The following is a 19,212-nucleotide window of genomic DNA, read 5'->3' as shown; positions in this document are numbered from 1 at the left end:
AAAGGGCAGGTGCCCTTGGGTGGTCATTCTGATGGACAATATTTTACATCTCTAGGAGGTATCCAGATTGGATTCAGTTGCCCAGTGGGGAAAACACAGGCAAAGCCCCTTCCGGCACTGATAAGTGGATCTGGGCCACGCCATGCCCCTGTCAGGGGATCCTTCCACCGGACCTCCACTTTTAAGTAGGGTGTTTGGCTTGACCAACCAGAGGTTGGTCCTTAGAGAAATTTAAAATATTCAATGTAAACATCACTGTCCTCAGCTGGTCATGGGGGCTTCCCCCCCTTTTTGTTTTAATAATTGATCCTTCAGGGTCTTATTATGCCTTTCAATTATGGCTTGACCCTTTGGGTTATAAGGTATTCCAGTGGTATGTTTAATATTCCACATTTGGAAAAATGCCTGTAAAGGCTTACTGGTGAAACAGGGTCCATTATCTGTTTTCACCTGTAAAGGCAGCCCTAGGATAGCAAAACATTGTAAGAAGTGGCTTTCAGCATGCCGTGCTGTTTCCCCAGTATGCAGAGAGGCTCAACACGCGCCAGAGCATGTGTCAATAGACATAAATATATATTTTAGCCTTCCAAAAGGAGCGTAGTGGGTTACATCAGTCGGCCAAATTAGGTTAGGTTTCAAACCTCTTGCGTTCACCCCTGGAGATTGTAGGGGAGGGACTTGCACGAAAGGCATACACGATTTGCAAGTCCTTATAATCTTTTTTAAGTCTTTTATAGGAATTGAAGGAAATCTCTGATGTAACCCTCTCCAATTTAAGTGAGTACGCTCATGAAGTCCTTTGGCCATTTGGATGTTTTGAGGTTGTACAATGGCCAGACTTATGATGGTTCCATTAGTGGCCAGCTGGTCAGCCATACGATTACCTTGTGCCAGGTCCCCAGGCAGTCCTTGGTGTCCACGAAGGTGCTGTAAAAATATAGGCTCACTCCGCTCTTTTAACAGAGACCTGACTTGGATCATCAGAGGAGTGATTGGGTTTTCATCCAATTTGATATATGAACATACCAGGTTGGGTAGCAAATTAACCACATACAGACTATCAGAGAACAAGTTTATTGGCTGTTTAACATGGGTCAGTGCCAAGGCAACTGCGTACAACTCTTTAAATTGTGCAGAGCCAGTGATGGCTTCAAAGTAATAGGTGTTTTCTTTCCCACCGGCATGGGGCGAGGCGGAGCGCACCACTACGGCAGAGCCGGCTCTTCCACCATCTGTAAACACATTGGCAGCCTTGACAAGAGGCTTGGTAGAGAAAAGCACAGGGGGTGTCCATTGTAGCCTGGAAAATGAGGTCACCCATCTTGAAGTGCCATAGTGGCAATCTATCTTACCCATAAAGCCCTCCAGGGCACTAGAGACAGGTGCATTATTTCTTCTGACCCATTCAAAATCTGACAACCGGTAGGGAATAGTTAGCACGTCAGGATCTCTTCCATAATGTCTCAGGGAAGTATCCCTGCCCTTAATTACCAAGTCAGCTAGCTGGTCCAGCTGGGAATAAACCCTGGGAGCTCCTCCCACTGATGCGTGCACCCATTGAAGGGGCTCGCCTGATTGCGTAATTACAGCTGAGGAAAGTTCAGACCCGGGGAGGATCCAAAGGCAAAGTGGGCACTCAGGCTTGTAGCGTGCCAGCTGTGCCTTATTTAAGGCCAATTGGATTTTCTGGAAGGCTGTTTGAAGTGATGGAGTTATTGTAATAACATCAGTGGGCGCTTTGCCCTTCAAAGAGTCATGGAGCAGAATCAGCTCTTCTGTAGGCAGTCGAAGCCAGGGTCTTAGCCAATTAATTTCACCTAACAGTCTTTGCATCTCCACCAGAGCATAAGTTGCCTGGAAGGATAACTGGGGCTTGAGTGGGCATACAAAGTCTAGTTTAAGCTCTGCCCCCAAGATCTTAAAGGGGTATACTTTCTGAACCTTGTCACTGGCTATACGCAGCCCTCCTCTTTGTAGGAGTGTTTCTGCCTTGCTATAGGCCAAGTCTAGCACTTGAACATCTGCTGATCCAATAATAATGTTGTCCAATTAAATGCATATGGTCCAATCTGCTCCTGTATCAATTAAGAATCGGAACTTCTTTCCAAATATCATGATTACTGTCTCTGGCCTTATCTCGGGGGCAATGGGGACTGCCCAGCAAGGGGCTTCAGGCTGTTTATTGCCTTGGTTGGTGGGGAATCTGAAAGTCAGGCCATAAAGCAGATGTTTTGCCCAGGGCGCGTTCGGCCCGCCTCTCTCAAGAACCATCCTCCAGAACTCATGGAAATCTGTAGTTTCCTGCAACTCCCATGAAGGCCTCTGAATTTAAAAGTGGCCAGGCCGTTTCTTTTTCTTTTTCTTTTTTTTTTTTGCTGCTGGGCGCTGCCGCTGCCGTTGTTGCCGCAGCTCGGGCTGCCAAAATCTGCATATGTATAGAGCCAAGCTGAGCCTCCCATGGGGGAGGGGTAGCAAGCCTGTGGCTGCTCTGCTCATCTCCCGGCTGCCTCGGCTTGGGGTCCCGGGGACCAACCATGCTTTCGTTCCTGTGCCTCTCGGAGTGGGGCGTCGCGGCCCTCTCAAAATCAAAATTCCCTCCGGCTGCCCTCTCCTGAATCCAGGGACTCTCCGCCCGGGTCCCAAGAGAGGCAAGCCTTGAGAGTCTTAATGGCTCGCAGTGGGAGTTTTCCTCCCCATTGCGCTGAGTTGTATTCACCATATCAGTTGAGTACAATGCATCCCCTTCCTTCATTCTCCCCATCTCTCCTAGCCCCATGCCTTGCCTCAGTTTTCTTAACCTTAAAAGATATGTACAAAGTACACCACGTGTGGGTAGAGAATGTTACAGGTTGAACAATAATGAAACATATTGCATCTGAGAATGAAGATGGAAAAACAAAACTCAGTGAAAGCTATTGAATAATAGGGGTTGAGAGGGCAGGGAATGTGAGAGTAAAAGGTTTAATTTAACATACTGTATCATCATTTGTAAAATCTCTTTTAAGACGTGCTAAATTGAAGAGCTCTTTTTCTGCAAGTAGTGTTTGCAGTGAAAACGTAGTTAGAATTTTGAGATGATTTTTTCCTTTTTATTTTGTATTAAATTGAGTACAAATATTGTAAAAGTTAAATAGTTTTTCCCCAGGCTCTCAATGTTCGATCTTATAATGTGAAATAGAAATGAAATCAGCATGCAGAGTAACTATGGTGTGCAGGTTTGAATAATATATATATATATATATATATATATATATATATATATATATATATATATATATACATATATATATATATGTACTACCTAGAAAGACACTGGTCAAATTTCTCTTCTGGAAAGTTCATAGTATATGATGTTACAGTACTGTTTAATATAATTAACTACAGAGGTTTAATAAATGTTGGCCTCCAAAGAGAAAACCCAAGATGGTAGGTGGGATTTTCACATTACGGTGAGTACAGTGTTGAAGTTGACATAGTGGGTCTCCTGGGTGTGCTTTATCACTAAGTGCCAGAACTCCACTCACCTAATTTATTTTAGCAAGGGAAAGACTATTCTCTTGAATAGACACTTAGGTCAGAGAAAACAAGCTCAAAAGAATTAGTTTCAGCTAGGTAAAGTAGAATTTGGTACACTCGGCATTTTCTCTTCCAATTTTTTTCTAGCAGCCAGCATTATTTTTAATGACCTTCATTAAATTTTTACACATCAGCTCTGCTTTTCCATGTTCTTAAAGATTTTTGCACTTAAATGTTTTGGAGTAAACACTGGTAACATAAATAGCGCCATATTGATAATGTGTCTAAAAAAGTATGCTGGTTATTTTCCCCCCCACCTAGGTAGCATTGGTGTCGCCCGTAGAAAGGACTTAGTTGGAGGATCAGAATTGTTGGAAAGTCTGGCTCCACTGTTAATGAGTAGTTTAGGCTTGGAAGGTCTTTAAGTGCTTCCAGCCTCAGTTACCTACTCCATCAAAAATAGAAAGAGAAGCGCCTCTTGATGATTAGCAATACTGCATGGAAGCTCTCTAGAACTAATACAGCATCTAAGGAATGTAGTCTAAAATCACTGCCATAGAATGATGGTAGTTAAGAGGTATGTTATTATGGTCTTCAGAGTCAAAGTTTTAATAAAAGAATTGTATGCTACAGGTTTTCCTGTGCCCAGCCCATGTTAGTCTTAATAAATATTAAAGAACTGAGTTAGTAAAATGGTGTGCAAAGTATGTTTAGTTGAGTGTCTTATTGGCGCCATATGGTATAAATATGAGTAGGATAACTGCAAAGAAGCTTCAGAGTTGAGAAGTATCCAAATGTCCTCAAATTCCCGAGCTGTCAGGAAAAAGGACTTGGCTTCGTTCTCCAGAAAGTTCCAGCAGAGGAACTTGCCTCCCAAGGCTTCGGCTGAGGATAGACATGTTTTCAGTGCAAGGTGGTCATTTCCAGGAAGGTCCCACTCTGGTGTAAAATGGTCTCCTTGTAAGGGCAGGAGTCCTGTGGGGCCTCATTCGTTGTTGAACCTTACTAAAACCTGGGCTGGCCTCGCCTGAGCATGGAATGCATGCCGTGTTTAGCATTTACTCAACTTTGCTCATTCATACTAGGGTATCATGATGGACCCCTAGTCTTTTTCTGTTTCATTAATTATTGAATGAGGTTTGCGTGTATCTTTACATGTTTCATTTTAGAGTATGTTGTGCCTGTTGGGTGCTTGAATTCAGGGCCTGGGAGTGGTCTGAGTTTTGACTTTTTTTAAATCAAGGTTAGTGCTCTACCACATGAGCCACAGCTCTACTTAGAGGCTTTTTTTTGGCTGGTTACTTGGTGATAACAGGCTCACAGTCTTTAGTGCTAGGGCTGGCTTCAAACAGCAACCCTCAGCTCTCAGCCTCCTGAGTAGCTGGAGTGTAAGCATGAGCCAATGGTGCCTAGCATATTTTGTTATTTTTTGAGAAATAGCTCATAAAGCTTAATTGAAAAGTGGTAAAAAATTATTTTTTCTTATTCTTGAACGAAACTGCTTACTTAACAAGAAGAAATTCCAGAACAGGTATCTTGTGCGTTATGAAGAGGTGGTCTATGTCTATGCATAACAGTGGCCTGTTCTGTTTGTTTTGCATTCTTGGATACTAAACATCTCTTTCCAACCTCAACAGCCATACTTTACAGTATGAAATATATATATATATTATACAACATACATAAGAATCATGAGGATGTGGGCATACATTCTTTCTCTAGCAGAGTTATTTTCTATAATGAAGTATTTTCTCTGCAGAGAAATCAAAGGAAAAAGGTAAATGCTCAAATTATTGAAGACATTCTTTAGTCACCCAAATCTCTTGATGTTGATGCTATTTCCTGTGTTTAAAATAATCATGCATTGTTGCGTGCTCTCCTTGTAATATGTTACAGATAGCCACACTTTTTTTTCTTTAAAAAAAATGCCCCGAAGTGAATTTTCACTCAGTGTGACAATTTAATTGCAGTCCAAATTTTATGGTGAATTAAATTCAACATTTGAAAGTTTTAGATTTTTCCCCGAAATAATTTCTTGTTCCATGTACAGTTTTTCCATTACTAATGAAGTGATCTTGATGAATGTGTGTCAGAAATAAGGAAAGACTCAATGGGCTAGATCCAAACCACAGATGAAAAGTAAGAACAGGACTCCAGCTCTCTTAGGCTGGCTCATCCAATGCTATTCATAAGGCAGATACAGGAAGTTATGCTGACTCAAGGAAAAGAGCGAAGAATTAAACATTTTCTTATGCTGAAAATTACAATGGGATTTTATTTAGTTTGGCCAAGAACATTGTGAACATTTTTTTTTTTTAGCTTTTCTCTAGTTTCCTTACTTTTGTGGTGGTCTTCAGATTCCTAGATCTTTACAAATCCACTTGACTAAAGAACATTTACTATTCTGAATTGAAATAGGTTCTTTGTTTGTTTGTTAGCTATGACTTACCTTTAACGTCGGTAGGGGATTTAATTTGACTTGTATTTTAGACTTCATTTTTAATGAGTAGAAATTATACTGGAAGGCAGGGTCTGGCTGTGTTGCCTTGGCTGGTGTTAAGACAAAGTGCTCAATCAATCCTTCTGTCTCAGAGTCTGGAGTCACTGGGTCTGAAATGTGAACCCCGCTGCCCCAATACCCAGCTTCATTGCATTTTCTTATTTTCCCAGGTATAGGGATGAGAATTTGATTGTGTTTGTCACTGAGTGACAAATGAATTGGAAATGTGTTTCATCTTCCCCCTCTTCTCTCTCCTTCTCCTCACCTCTCCCTTGTCTTCCCATCCCCTCCTCCCTTCCCTTCCTTTCCTAGTCATCTCCCCTCCTTCTCTTGTCCCTTCCCCCCTTCTATCCCTCTCTTTTCCCTCGCCCCTCTTCTGTTCCCTTCTCTTCCCCTCTCCAGCTTTCTTCTTTTTCTTTTCTTGCAGCACTGGGAATCAAACCCAGGGTCTTGAGCATGCTAGGCCTACCTAAATGGAGTTTTTTTTATATTATATTTGGAAAAAAAATGACTGTGTTTTTCAAATATTGTTAATCCCCTAACCTTCTCATCCCCCAAACACAATAATCCCAAAGCCTATGAAATTTCACAGCCAAATAAACTAGTTGTAGTTGAGTATATGTATTTGATCCTCTCAATCATGAGACTTAGGATGACCTCATATGTGGGCCATGCAGTTAATCTAGCAAAGGCATGGGCCATACCAGCCTGGAAAGGATTGCAGAAGCAGCTGGTCCAGAGTCTGGCTTGACATTATAACTAGATTATAACTGTAATTGTGGCTTGGTTTTCATCAGACGATGACATGCAATTCAGGTATACAGAAAGAAATGTGTATCCACAATTTTTGGTCATGTTCTGTGGCTGAGAATAGCCTCTGGTGTTTTTTCTCCTCAACAATGAATACTGTTTTAGATGGTAGTTAAGATGATCATATTAATTAGTATGAGGGCATCTATATACTTATGAAATCTGGTCCTAGATCATTAGGACAACATCCTCTGTTCACCATATCTTACAAACTTTAGTACCAAGAACATAAAAGTCTCTGGGATATTTTTAGGATGTTGGAGGTTACACAGTATAAGCCATAAGTTTAATATGGGCATTGTCTTTTCAGAAGAGCCTGTCTATCACATGTGAAGATTTTTAAACATCCCATGCCTTTGCCACATCATGGCGACGAATCCTAATGTTGGTATTCTCAAGTTATTTCTAAGTTTTCAACATAGTTCCACTGATAGTAAGAAACATTAGAACTTCCTGTTCTTTAACGTATACACCACAGCAAAGAAACACAGGCAAAGGTAGGTCCCAGGACTCAAAGCCTGTAACCCTAGCTTCTCAGGAGCCTGAGATCTGAGGATTGCAGTATGAAGCTACTTGGGGCAAGAAAGCTTATGAGACTCTTATCTGCAATAAACTACTCAGAAAAATCTGGAAATGGCACTGTGGCTCATGTGGTAGAATGCCAGCCTTGAGCAAAAGTTTCTTGGGACAGTGCCCAGAGTTCAAGTCCCAGGACCAACAAAAACAAAAATCTCATGCAAGAGTAAGTATTTATTGATTCAGTATAAATTTATTGTAATAAACACGTATAAGGAAAATATCATTGTTGAAAAAGACTAAAGAGTGTCAATGTGTTTGAAGAAAATGGGGTCATTTGATGTTTAAATCTGCCTTTGGCCTTGTTCAATGTTTTTATTGCATACAAGATTGCTAGTCTGACACTTTAGGTTGTGTTGAATGCTCTGCTCCGGTTCTCTAATGGTACCAAATAGGTTAATAGATTATAACTAGGAGAGATAAGCAGCTACAGCTCAAATATGCCTTGAAAACTTGAGCATTTTCTGATTAAATCCTGGGATGATCAGTGAGTGAACTTCTCTCAGCATACTAAATCATGATTTTCCCCCCATATTTGTGACATGTTTTTTTTTTTTTTTTTTGGCCAGTCCTGGGCCTTGGACTTAGGGCCTGAGCACTGTCCCTGGCTTCCTTTTGCTCAAGGCTGGCACTCTGCCACTTGAGCCACAGCGCCACTTCTGGACGTTTTCTCTATATGTGGTGCTGGGGAATCGAACCCAGGACCTCATGTGTACGAGGCAAGCTCTCTTGCCACTAGGCCATATCCCCAGACCAGTGACATGGTTGAAATTGGAAATGTCAAGTGTGTTTGAACAAGAGCACGATCCATAGACCTAGATCTGAACCTACTGAACGTATGCCTTATTACAAGAAGACATTATAAATAGCTTAACTAGAAATTAGAAATATACCTTTTAGCAAGTCTATTTCAAAGTTGGAAAATACTCATTTTCCTCTGCAAAAGAATGGTCTTTATAACATCCAGTGAAATGGATTATCTAATATCAGAGATACGAACCTCAGATTCACAGAAGCCAGAAGGCATTCGTGTGAATAAGATGTTTGTCGACCTTGTGCTGGGCTTAATGGGATAGCTTTTTAGAAGAATTTGGCCAGCAGCACACATGTCTAGCTGGGCATTATAAGTCCAGAATGGCTCAGGATGAATTTAACCTCACTCCCTGACCCATCTTCTTCTCCTGTGTCTCCCAGTGAATGGTGTCATTGTCCAAACCAGACTGAAGTTGCCTCTTTAAATTTTAATTTTGGAAATAATGGGATTAAGTGGTGAAAAATGCCAGAGAAAATGATGAATAATGGAAATAGGTAGTAACTACTGGCCTGTGTACATGTTAAATAATTGTTTATGTGAATGTAAGCACTTAGAATTACACATGAATATGTCTCATAGTTGAGTTCATTTCTGTGGCAATCTTAACTCCAGTCCTAAGGCACACAAAACTATGAGTGAGACTGAACTGTTATTGATTACTGATGTGACTCTACTGGTGTCAGTCAACAAGTGGTGAGGTTCTTCTTTTGTCAAACTGTTGCTGAGACTGAGCCACTGTCAAGTGTTGGTACCATTCCTGCGGAGTCAGAACCAGAGCAATGTCTTCTGTAATTGAAATGAATCGACTTTGCCTTGGGGCTTTACTATACTAAATCAAACTAGAGATGGATGAACAGGAAAAACTCTTCTGTCTCAGTGACAGAAATTGTCTGTCTACAGACATTTCTCTTGGTCACTATGGCAACTACCCCTCCCCACACTTTGCTAGCCATTAAGATGTATCAAGACAGAGATGACCGTTTGCAGCATCAGGCATTTGAAATAAAAATAGATTTGCTAGAAAGTTGGAAAGTTATTTCTTGGAGGAAAAGTGAGATCCTTAAAAACCTTAATTGACTTTTTTTTACTTACTTGGAAAGTAGTTTGTTTCTTTCTTCAGTGACAGTGAAGCTGCATGCATAGGACAATCCATGCCTTTCATGCGCCTGTGTTTAGGAATCTGCTCCCTGGCAGTGCCCTGGGCAGGGCAGAGTTACATAGACAAGCAAAATTGCAGTTCCTGCCACCTAGGGCAGGCACTCATAGTCAGGGAAATAAGACCTAAGGAGCTGATAGATTTCAAAGTGATTTGTAGACTTAAAAGTGATATGAAAATATAGTAGTTTAAAAGTTTACACAAGCAATAAGGTCTGGGACTGTGACTTAGTGGTATAGTGCTTGCCTAGCATACACGAAGCCCTGGGTTCGATTCTTCAGTACCACATAAACAGAAAACGCCATAAGTGATGCTATGGCTCAACTGTTGGCATGCTAGCCTTCTGCAAAAGTAGCTCAGTGACAGTGCCCAGGTCCCTGAGTTCAAGCCCCAGGACTGGCAAAAAAATTACAAGCAATAAATTAATAAGCATTACACAAAAAGTAAAAAAAAAGTCCAAATTGGTAGGCCATTGGTCTCAGAAAGAGTTCAGCGACAATGCTTCTGAAAGGGTAGTAATTGGATTTAGAATGACTATATTTAGGAATCAGTAATTTAAGTATGACAGGCTCTTCGGAGTAGATAGTCAGAATACCTGGAGAGCCTTTTAGAGGCAGAACTTGGGCAGTTTGTTGGGATCATGGCAAAGTGGCTAAAAGCTTAACGTGGAGGCTAAATGTTACCTGGTACCAATACCACTGTTCATGTTCCTATTTGTTGTTGTTGCGGTTTTTTGTATGACATTTAGCTGAAAAGTTAATTATAAAATCATAAACTTAATACAATTATAGCTAAACGTCATTGAGTGCTTATTCAATAGTTCAAGCAGGCACTATTTCAAAAGAGTTTTGCAGGTTTTATTCTCTAATTATAGGGGTAAGCACTATTTTTTCTTAAAAAATTTATTTCCATGTTTACAGCTGAAGGTCAGACAGCAAGTAGCTCACAGCCACTGATCAAGTCAAGCAGATAAAGCTCATTGGGTTAGCTAGTGCCATATGGGAGAGCAGCTTAAAAGTAAAAAGATGTCTAGAGAGTGGAAAGACTGAAAAAATACTGGATTTGTGACAGGAGTGGGGGGGGAGAAATCCCTTTTGAACTCTGCACAGAAGAGTCACATGAAACTATTTTGAAGAGAGGAAGCTGGGTGAATCCAGGGCACCAACTAGAAACCATAAGACCAGGCTACAAGTTTCTCAGCTGGGGAGTAAAAGTTGTAGGTAGAATGAGGACAGAAAGGATGGAAAGGGAGGGAAGGGAAGGGAATTCATTTTAGCCCTGCTACTAATTGGTGAGGGAGAAGAAGGCATTAATGATGATTTGTATGCTTTTTGGGGTTAATGGTGATTGCATTAGCAGGTGGAGAGCCTGTTCTTTTATTGATTGAACTTCCTAATGCTGACCATTCTCAACTACCCTTCCTTTGAAATTATCTTTCCCCCACTGTTGCACCTCAGCTCTCCTCTCTTCCCACCCTCCTTCAGTGGTTCTTTTCTGAAGTTGGCAGTCTTCACTATCCAATCTGGGACTCATTTCTTTCCCTCTCCACTATGCTACAGAGTAGACATGCTGTCCAATTAGCTTCAGTCTAAAAGCTGCACAATTTCATGGCAGGGGACAGCTGGGGCCCATTCCCATCTTCACCATATTAGTTGTGGAATAATATTCTTTGATACTGTTTTGCTCAAGTGTGAATATGAATGATACCTCCATAATGGAGTTTTTCAATGCACCGAGTCTAGAGAAAAGGCTCCCAACACAGTGCTCCCTTGACAAGTTTTATTTGCTCTTTTTCTTTTCTTCCCTCTTCCTCCTATCCAAATATTTCCTTTCAGTTGAAGTCACTTCCCTGATGGGGATTCCTCGTATGTTAACAGAAATAGTCATGGTTTTCGTTTGCTTGCCAGATGTTAAACTGTGCACAATCACCTTTCATAGACAAATAGCATAGCGATTGTCTTTTGGTTTCAAACATGGAATGAGTTAATACTCTAAAAATATAAGAGATAGGAACTACAACAGAGTTATAATCATAAACTGGTTGTACGTGCAACTACTTCAGACAGAGGGGCAAAGATTTATTTTCCAGTTGGACTCCAAAATACAGCATAAAACAAGCTTTAAGAACATAATATATGAAAGATAAAAATTTCCAACCCCCTTACATATCTAGAAATTGTATTTGTACATATGTTATGAATGATACAATAGCTGATCTTTAATGTAGAGTAGGAATTTTATTTGATGAAACCGATTGTATTGACAAAATTTATCTCAGCAAAGTACTGACTCATACAGAATAATATGAACTTTTTCTTTTTTGCGAGGGGAGGGTAGATGAGCCTAAGTAAACTTGCTAAAAATGTATTTAAAAACCTAAGCTCTTCAAAATAAGCCCAGGGACAGTTCCCAGGCTATGAGCTTGAGCTCCAGGACTGGCATAAGAGGAAGAGGAAGAGCAGGAGGATGTGGAGGAGGAAATGCTTAGGGTTAGCAGCATGAAGTGGGACTGTCCTGGGTTTATGTAAACGCAAGCCTTGCCATTTCCTACTTCTGTGACCTAATCCAGTTACTTAACTTCTTTGAGTCCCAGTTTTTTTCTCCATTTGAGAATAATAATTTCATCATGTGGCATATGTCCTATTAAGTGGGTACCTTTATATAAAGACATTCGTTCAGTGTCTAGCAGAAGATATGTAGTAAGTGCTAGTTATTGTTGAAAACTAGGTGTAAAGCAGTTGCAAGCCTTACTAGTTAGGTGCTCTTGGGAGGGTTTGTTAATCTTAATTCCTCAGCTTTTTTCTCTCTTTCAGCCAACCTTCTAAAACTTCCTTGTAAGAACTAAAGGAGTGTGTGTGTGTGTGTGTGTGTGTGTGTGTGTGTGTGTGTGTGTGTGTAGGGTATTTCACACTTTATCTAGCCTAAAAGAAAACTGATATAGAGTAAGAAAAGAAGTTGTGTGCAGTTTTATTAACCATAGTAAAGAGTTTAGATTTAATTTCAAATATTCTAAGAACACCTTGGAAAGTTTTAGCTAGAAAAGTGATGCACCGTGTTTTAGAAAGATCCTCTTGATTACTGTGGTGTTGTAGAAAGATTGGGATCAAGGGGTGAAATGGGAGAGCCAGGAAGCAGGTTCAGACATGCTATCAATAACTGTGATGCTCAGAACTGTTGGGATCTGAACGATCCCCTTCTCCCCGATCTCCTGAGGAGAATGTTGAACCCCAAAATCTATGAAAGAGCACTCGGCCTTGCCTTCCGCCGACAGAAGGCCAAAGGCATGCTCTCATTGACTTGCGCTAAGTTGAGGAAAGGTTGCTGAAGCCTCCCCTTCCCCCAGTCCCCTCACATGTTACCGGGGGTGGAAAGAAGGCCTCAGGGACATGCTGGGTTGGTGGGATGCATCTCAAAAACTTTAATAGGGAAAGGCATTTATATAGAGGCAATGGCGGGAAAGAAAGGGGGCTGGCCAAAGGGCCAGTCATAGGCTAAGGACCATGTCCATCAAGTGATATCACAAAACTTCCTTTGTGGGCGGGACAACCCCATCATGGTGGCACGCACGTGTTCACCTCCCAGGGGTGGAGGCTTTCTTTTCCGGTTGAGGCCAGAAGGTGGGAGGAACTTCCTCCCACACTACCCCAGAGCTGGCGGGGAAGGGCAGCATCTTGGGGGCTCTGTGCCCTTCCCCCTTCATGGCCGAAACTGAATCCCCAACATCTCCCCCCTTTTGTTTTTTCAATGAGCACGGGATGCTGTAAACACATGGCATGTGTGGGCATAGGGCAAATGCTGACATAAGATCTGTGGGGCCCCTTCCACAAAACTGGGGTGAGGGGTAGGTAAGGGTCCATCCGTCTGGCTATGTCCAGAAGTCAGAATCCTCAGCTGGTTTCTGCCAAGTGCAGGAAGGTGCATACATCAGCCCTCTTTTGGTGGTGAGGTAGAAGCTGAAACTCTGGCATTCCCAGCAGTTCACAGTAGCTGATAACTCAAGCATAAGTGATTAGTGAAACATTCTTTTATATAAACATTGAAGCCAAGGTGCTAAACCTTTGCGTTTACGTTTTTAAACATTTCTATCATAAAACATTGGGGTTGAGTGTCAATACCCTCAGCTCCTATTTTCTTTCCAACGGGACTCCCCAAGTCTAGCAGCAGGGGGAGAGGAAAGGAAGAAGCATGGTGCAAAATTCCTTTAGTTTCTTTGTGTGACATTGTAGGCAGTATTGCCATGGCAAACATTGAGCCATGAGACGCTCAAGAAAGAATCTAGAAAGCAAACAAGGAAAGGAAGCTTGGTTGCCTCCTACCGTATGTAGTCCTACTTTCCATATTTCCATGGAAGAGCAGAAGTCCAACATGGTCCTCCTTTTCCTGGAAAGAACAAGAAAACATTTCTCCAGAGCGGGTGCTCTGGGTTTAATTTTCCAATCTGGAAAAACACATATACAGTACTCCATCCCACACTGATTCGGGATGATTTAAAATTTCTTGATAATTAACATAAGCATAACCATCCTTAATTAATCCTGGGGAATACCCCCCTTTTGTTTTTTAAAATTATGACACCGGCAGCCACCAGGCAGGGAGTATGGGTGGAGGTCTCTTCTTCTGTAGCTACTTCCTGCTGTCAAGGGGGCGACGTAAATCAAGGGCCCCTGGTCAGCCTGGCACCGTCCAGTGTGGCTGGCAAAAGTTCCCATCATTACCATGAGGATGGTCACTGGGGCCAGAGAGCGCTATGGTTTCCTCTAGCCCCTCCTGCATTTTGGGCATACCCAGAAGTTTCCAAGGCTAGTGCCTCCAGGGTTCAGGCCTGTGTTAGGGTGACGGCTGTGAACGGCAAATTCCCAATTGGTGATCTCAGCAAGGGATGTTATTCTGTCAAAAGACACTTTTGTAAAGGTCAGGCAAAGTATTGACAAGTTCTTAGAGCTGGTTGGCATGAATGGCATAGAACACACCCTGGGCATAAGCCAGGAACGGTTCCTTTTGGAGCATAAACCCAATTGTAAAGTGAACAGGTAAGGAGAAATGACTGAAAGAAGTGTTTAATGATAGAAAACTGGTTTGGCATAGCCAGTCAGAGGCAAATATATACCTATATACAACTGGCAGAAAAGAAGAAAATGGACAGGAATTATCTCTCTCGATTTCCTGGCTCTGATCCATTTTGAAAGGGTGAAACAAGGCAGCTCCCTTTAGGATAATATGACACCATTCTCCTCTCACTCCACTCCACCTTTCCATCTCCTGGACTGGCTAAGTCCCAGGAATTTCAATGTTTGTGGCTGGAATTGCATTTTCCCATCCGCGTTTGAACTCGGGGCCTGAGCACTGTCCCTGAGCACTTTTGTTCAAAGCTAGTGCTCTACCACTTGAGTCACGGTGCTGCTTCAGCCTTTTGCTCTTTCTCTGTGGTTGATCTCTCAATCTGGCTCTTTGCTGTTTAACTGGGAGGTGGGATTTTGGAGAGATTTTTTTCCTTTTTCCCGGGCTGGCTTTGAACTATCCAGGGAGTCATAGTCATACATGCCCTTTTTTTTTATCTCCAATTGAGCAACAAGGAAAAAATAACAGAGATAATCCATTTGTAACTCATTGAGACTGACCAAAAACTGCTTGTTAAGGTTTTGCTATAACACTTAGAGAACATGAGATTTATATGCCATCAACTTGAATCACGCCATTGAATCCCACTGGCAAGTGAAAGAGAACACAGATAAATGACAACCAAGGGCAAAGGGTTAAAGCAGTGTGGAATCCTCAGTCTCGGCAGTGGCTGCGTCCCTCATCCCAGTTTAGCAAGTTCCATGCCATGCGATGGAGAAATCTAGGCAAGGCTGTAGTGGCATCTCTGGACAGACTGTCACATCTCACTCTGGGTTGCCTGCAAAATTTCTATATAGATTGGTTAGGGTGTTTAAAAATTTTTTTCCAGCATTTCTGGCTCTGGTATATTGATGCCCTTCTGGTTTAAGCAGGGTGAAAAGACTTTCTTAATCACAAAATTCACCTGGCTAGCTCTGTGACCACTAACATAACTATGGTGATTTAACCTGGAGTAACTGTTAGGCTGGGACTATTCACATCCTCACAAGGCTCATAAATCATTCGAGCAGCTTCCAATGCGAGAGAGAGCAAAGGATCATTAGTAGTGAAACCAGGCAGTTTGGGAACAGACTGTGGTGGCAGCTTCCTGTACCCATGGGCTGCCACCATCCATGCGGCTAGCACATCTGTCCACCTGTATCCTATAAAGCAATATATTAATCCTGGGTCAGGAAAGTTGAGGTTAATAGTCACATTTGTATGAAGCAATCCAAATTCCTTGATCTTGAGAGTTTATGAGAACACAGGAGAGAAAAATGGGCAGGTAAAATCTTAATTTATGCCAAAGAGTTGTTAAGACTAGATGCACACTTAACTTTTAACACACTGAATATAAAATAACACACTGGTTTTATACCATTGTACGTTTACCACATGTTGCATATTTGAACCTTATGGAATTTTTTATAGACACCTTTGTTTGCATAGAACATTGGGCTGAAAACCTATTGTTATGCTTTTAAATCTTACCAACAACCACACACGCGCACACACACACACACAAAAATACCTGAGCGCTCTTAAAATTGCTTTGATTGGCCATTTAAATTTTCTGGAATTCCAGTGGCAAATGGTATTAATTTGCCCATAATAGAACCACGTGGTTGAATAAAAAACAAAAAGTTTCTAAACCTCTATGAATTAGACACTCCCAACATGACAATTTTTAAATCACAGTGGACAAGCAAACCCTTTTATCCATTCAGAAAATCTCCGGTTGATTTTGTATCTTTGAACTGGTAAACATGGAAGTTTAATCAAATTACCTATTGCAGTATCAAAATTTTGTTTTTCCCTTAAATATTTTGTTTTGGTTCCCAATTTGAAGCTTTCCCTGGCTTTAACCCCGCCTGCAGCCATAAGTTCAACACAGAGAGAAAACATGCAGGCAAGCAGGCAGGGTGCTAGCCACTCCCATCAGTTATCACAATCACTGGAGGCTTGTTAAGTCTGAGTCCCCGCCCAGCCCAGGGGAGTCTGGCACGCCCCTCACCTGGAGGGAATGGGTGGGACCCCGCCTTCAATATGGGGGACCCCATTGCGCTCCACGTGTGTGTTAAGTCAGAGAAATCAGGATTCAACCAACTCAACCGAATTTCTGAGCTTAACGACCATCGGCGGGCACAAAGCAGTTTCCGCCCAAAACCACGGTCTCCAGGCTGCAGCAGGTCCAGCCACTCTGGGCTGCTGCCGCCGCTGCTGCCGCCCGCACACCCCAACAGGGACGCCGGCCCATGGCCCCGCAGAGCCTAAACTGCATGGCGCGCCCAGCCTGCAACATGACTTCCCAGCGCTGTTTCCCAGGGGCGAAGCCCCACTCAATGCTGCCCACTGTGTCCATTGACCAGCTAGAGAAAATTTAACATTAACTCCTTTAACATTAACTCCTCTTTTTTTTGTTGTTTGATTTTAAATCCATCTGCAGTCTGGGGCCACAGGCAGGCTGCTGGCTCCACCCAGACACTGTAAGCACCTCAGCCTGGCCAAAAAGCAGCTATCTCCTGAAAGCTCTGCCACCGCCATGCCGCGGTTTCCCACGTGGCGGAACCACACTCCTGCTGCGCCGTGCTCGGCCCGCCACGCTCGGCTGTCCAAACACTACCACACTAGATGCCCAGTGCCTCCCGTGGCCACGCGGGCCCTAGCGGACGCAGCTCGCAAACCCGGGGCCGAGCAGAGCCCAGACTGTACTCCGCGCTCAGCCCGCCACATGACTCCCACCACTCTGGCGCTCAGCCACCCACTGCTTCTCAAGCACCACTGTGGGTGCCGGGCCGTCTGGCCCGGGGCACACAGAGAGGGACCAACCCCAGCCCGGGGTCACCGTCCTCTTGTTCCAGCCCCACTGCTCCACTGACATGCCCCCGCGGGAGGCGCGCCCCGCTCCCTCCCCCACCTGGCGCCAAATGGCTATGGCGGGGCGCCGCGTCCCACGAGCCCATGCCTGGCCTGCCCTCTCCATGCTTCTGCCCCATCTGGATGGGCAGGACCCTCCTCTAAAACCCTACTTAGCACAATCTGTGGGGATATTGTACCCTGAAATTCCCAGCCGTGTGATTCGCCCCATGATTAGGTGCCAGATGTCGGGATCTGAATGATCCCCTTCTCCCCGATCTCCCGGGGAGAATGGTGAACCCCAAAATCTATGAAAGAGCACTTGGCCTTGCCTTCCGCCGACAGAAGGCCAAAGGCATGCTCTCATTGACTTGCGCTAAGTTGAGGAAAGGTTGCTGAAGCCTCCCCTTCCCCCAGTCCCCTCACATGTTACCGGGGGTGGAAAGAAGTCCTCAGGAACACGCAGCGGTGGTGGGATGTGTCTCAAAAACTTTAATAGGGAAAGGCATTTATATAGAGGCAATGGCGGGAAAGAAAGGGGGCTGGCCAAAGGGCCAGTCATAGGCTAAGGACCATGTCCATCAAGTGATATCACGAAACTTCCTTTGTGGGCGGGACAACCCCATCATGGTGGCACGCACGTGTTCACCTCCCAGGGGAGGAGGCTTTCTTTTCCGGTTGAGGCCAGAAGGTGGGAGGAACTTCCTCCCACACTACCCCAGAGCTGGCGGGGAAGGGCAGCGTCTTGGGGGCTCTGTGCCCTTCCCCCTTCATGGCCCAAACTGAATCCCCAACACAGAACCATGAATGAAACAGAGACATGCTCACTAGACACTATGTTGAAAATTAACTATATAACTCGTGTGTGGGGAATGGAAGAAAACACAGGGAGAGAGCTTGAGGAAGGGGTGACACTGTCTAAAAAGAAATGTACTCATTACCTGACATGTTATTGTAATCTTCTGTACATCACCTTTTTAATAATAAAAAATAAAAAATTACAAAACTAAAAAAAATACAGGAAAAATACCACCTTGAGCCATCCATAACAATTTTCCATATATTTAAATAAAATACATAACATTTCTAAAGAAAAAAACTAAAACTCCTAAGCTCTTGTTAAAATATAAACATTACCTATATAAGGCTTTTCCCTGATTGAACTCATTTTCTTAGAGCCCATTCAGTAGCATTAACAGGATTTCAATTGAACACTAGTCTGAATAAATGAGGTTTTGGTGAAATTGGAAAAATAATAATAGGATGTGAGACTAAAACTCTGTTAATCTTTATTCTTGATGATTCTTTCTACTCTTATTCCTCTGAAAATCGAAAACAATAGAATCTCAAAATAGATTTCAAAAATTCAATATCTCTCAAATATTCAGATGAGAATACACATGCTTCCCAGTAGTAAAGAGAGGAACAAGTAAGTTATAAGAAATAGCCCAAATGCCTATGGTCTCAAGTCCTGTCGCACTCTTATTCTTCTCATTCCATACCTGTGGCTCTATAGTAAGTTTCCTGTGATCACCTGACAGAAGAAGAAATTGGGGCCTGCTTTACAGAACCTTCTGTGGGATATTCAGGCACTATGTAAGAGTAGATAGTTGTAGCTTTTGACTCTCTCCTAGGATGACCTTGAAAGGACACTGGTAAAGGGAAATTCTCTAGGTGGGCAGAACATTGAGCAGTGTCTCTGGTGGTTGGCTTACAAGGAGAAGTGGCGAGTTGAGTGACTTTATAGAGGTATGAGCTCTTGAGTGAATTGTTTGACTAGCTGGTTAGGGACTTAGAAGAGACATGACTGGAAAATTGGTCACAAGGAAATTGGGGATGAGGTAGGTGGTATACTTTGCTGAGTGGGCACAATACCAAAAGATAACC

General features: G+C 42.9%; 1 protein-coding gene across 1 annotated transcript in view; it reads right to left on the bottom strand.

Annotated features, from left to right (window-relative positions):
* LOC125364517 (5-hydroxytryptamine receptor 5B-like) overlaps positions 1-16,529 on the bottom strand; it is a 194,157-nt gene extending 177,628 nt beyond the window's left edge. Inside the window, 1 exon segment of the mRNA XM_048364119.1 lies at positions 16,484-16,529. Within this exon segment, the coding sequence (XP_048220076.1) occupies positions 16,484-16,529 (46 nt within the window).
* Positions 16,530-19,212: the final 2,683 nt, after the last annotated feature.

Source organism: Perognathus longimembris, chromosome 16 (assembly GCF_023159225.1).
Source record: "Perognathus longimembris pacificus isolate PPM17 chromosome 16, ASM2315922v1, whole genome shotgun sequence".
Classification (NCBI taxonomy): Eukaryota; Metazoa; Chordata; class Mammalia; order Rodentia; family Heteromyidae; genus Perognathus; species Perognathus longimembris.
Note: the sequence above shows the minus strand (reverse complement) of the source record. Positions and strands in the feature narration are given on the sequence as shown.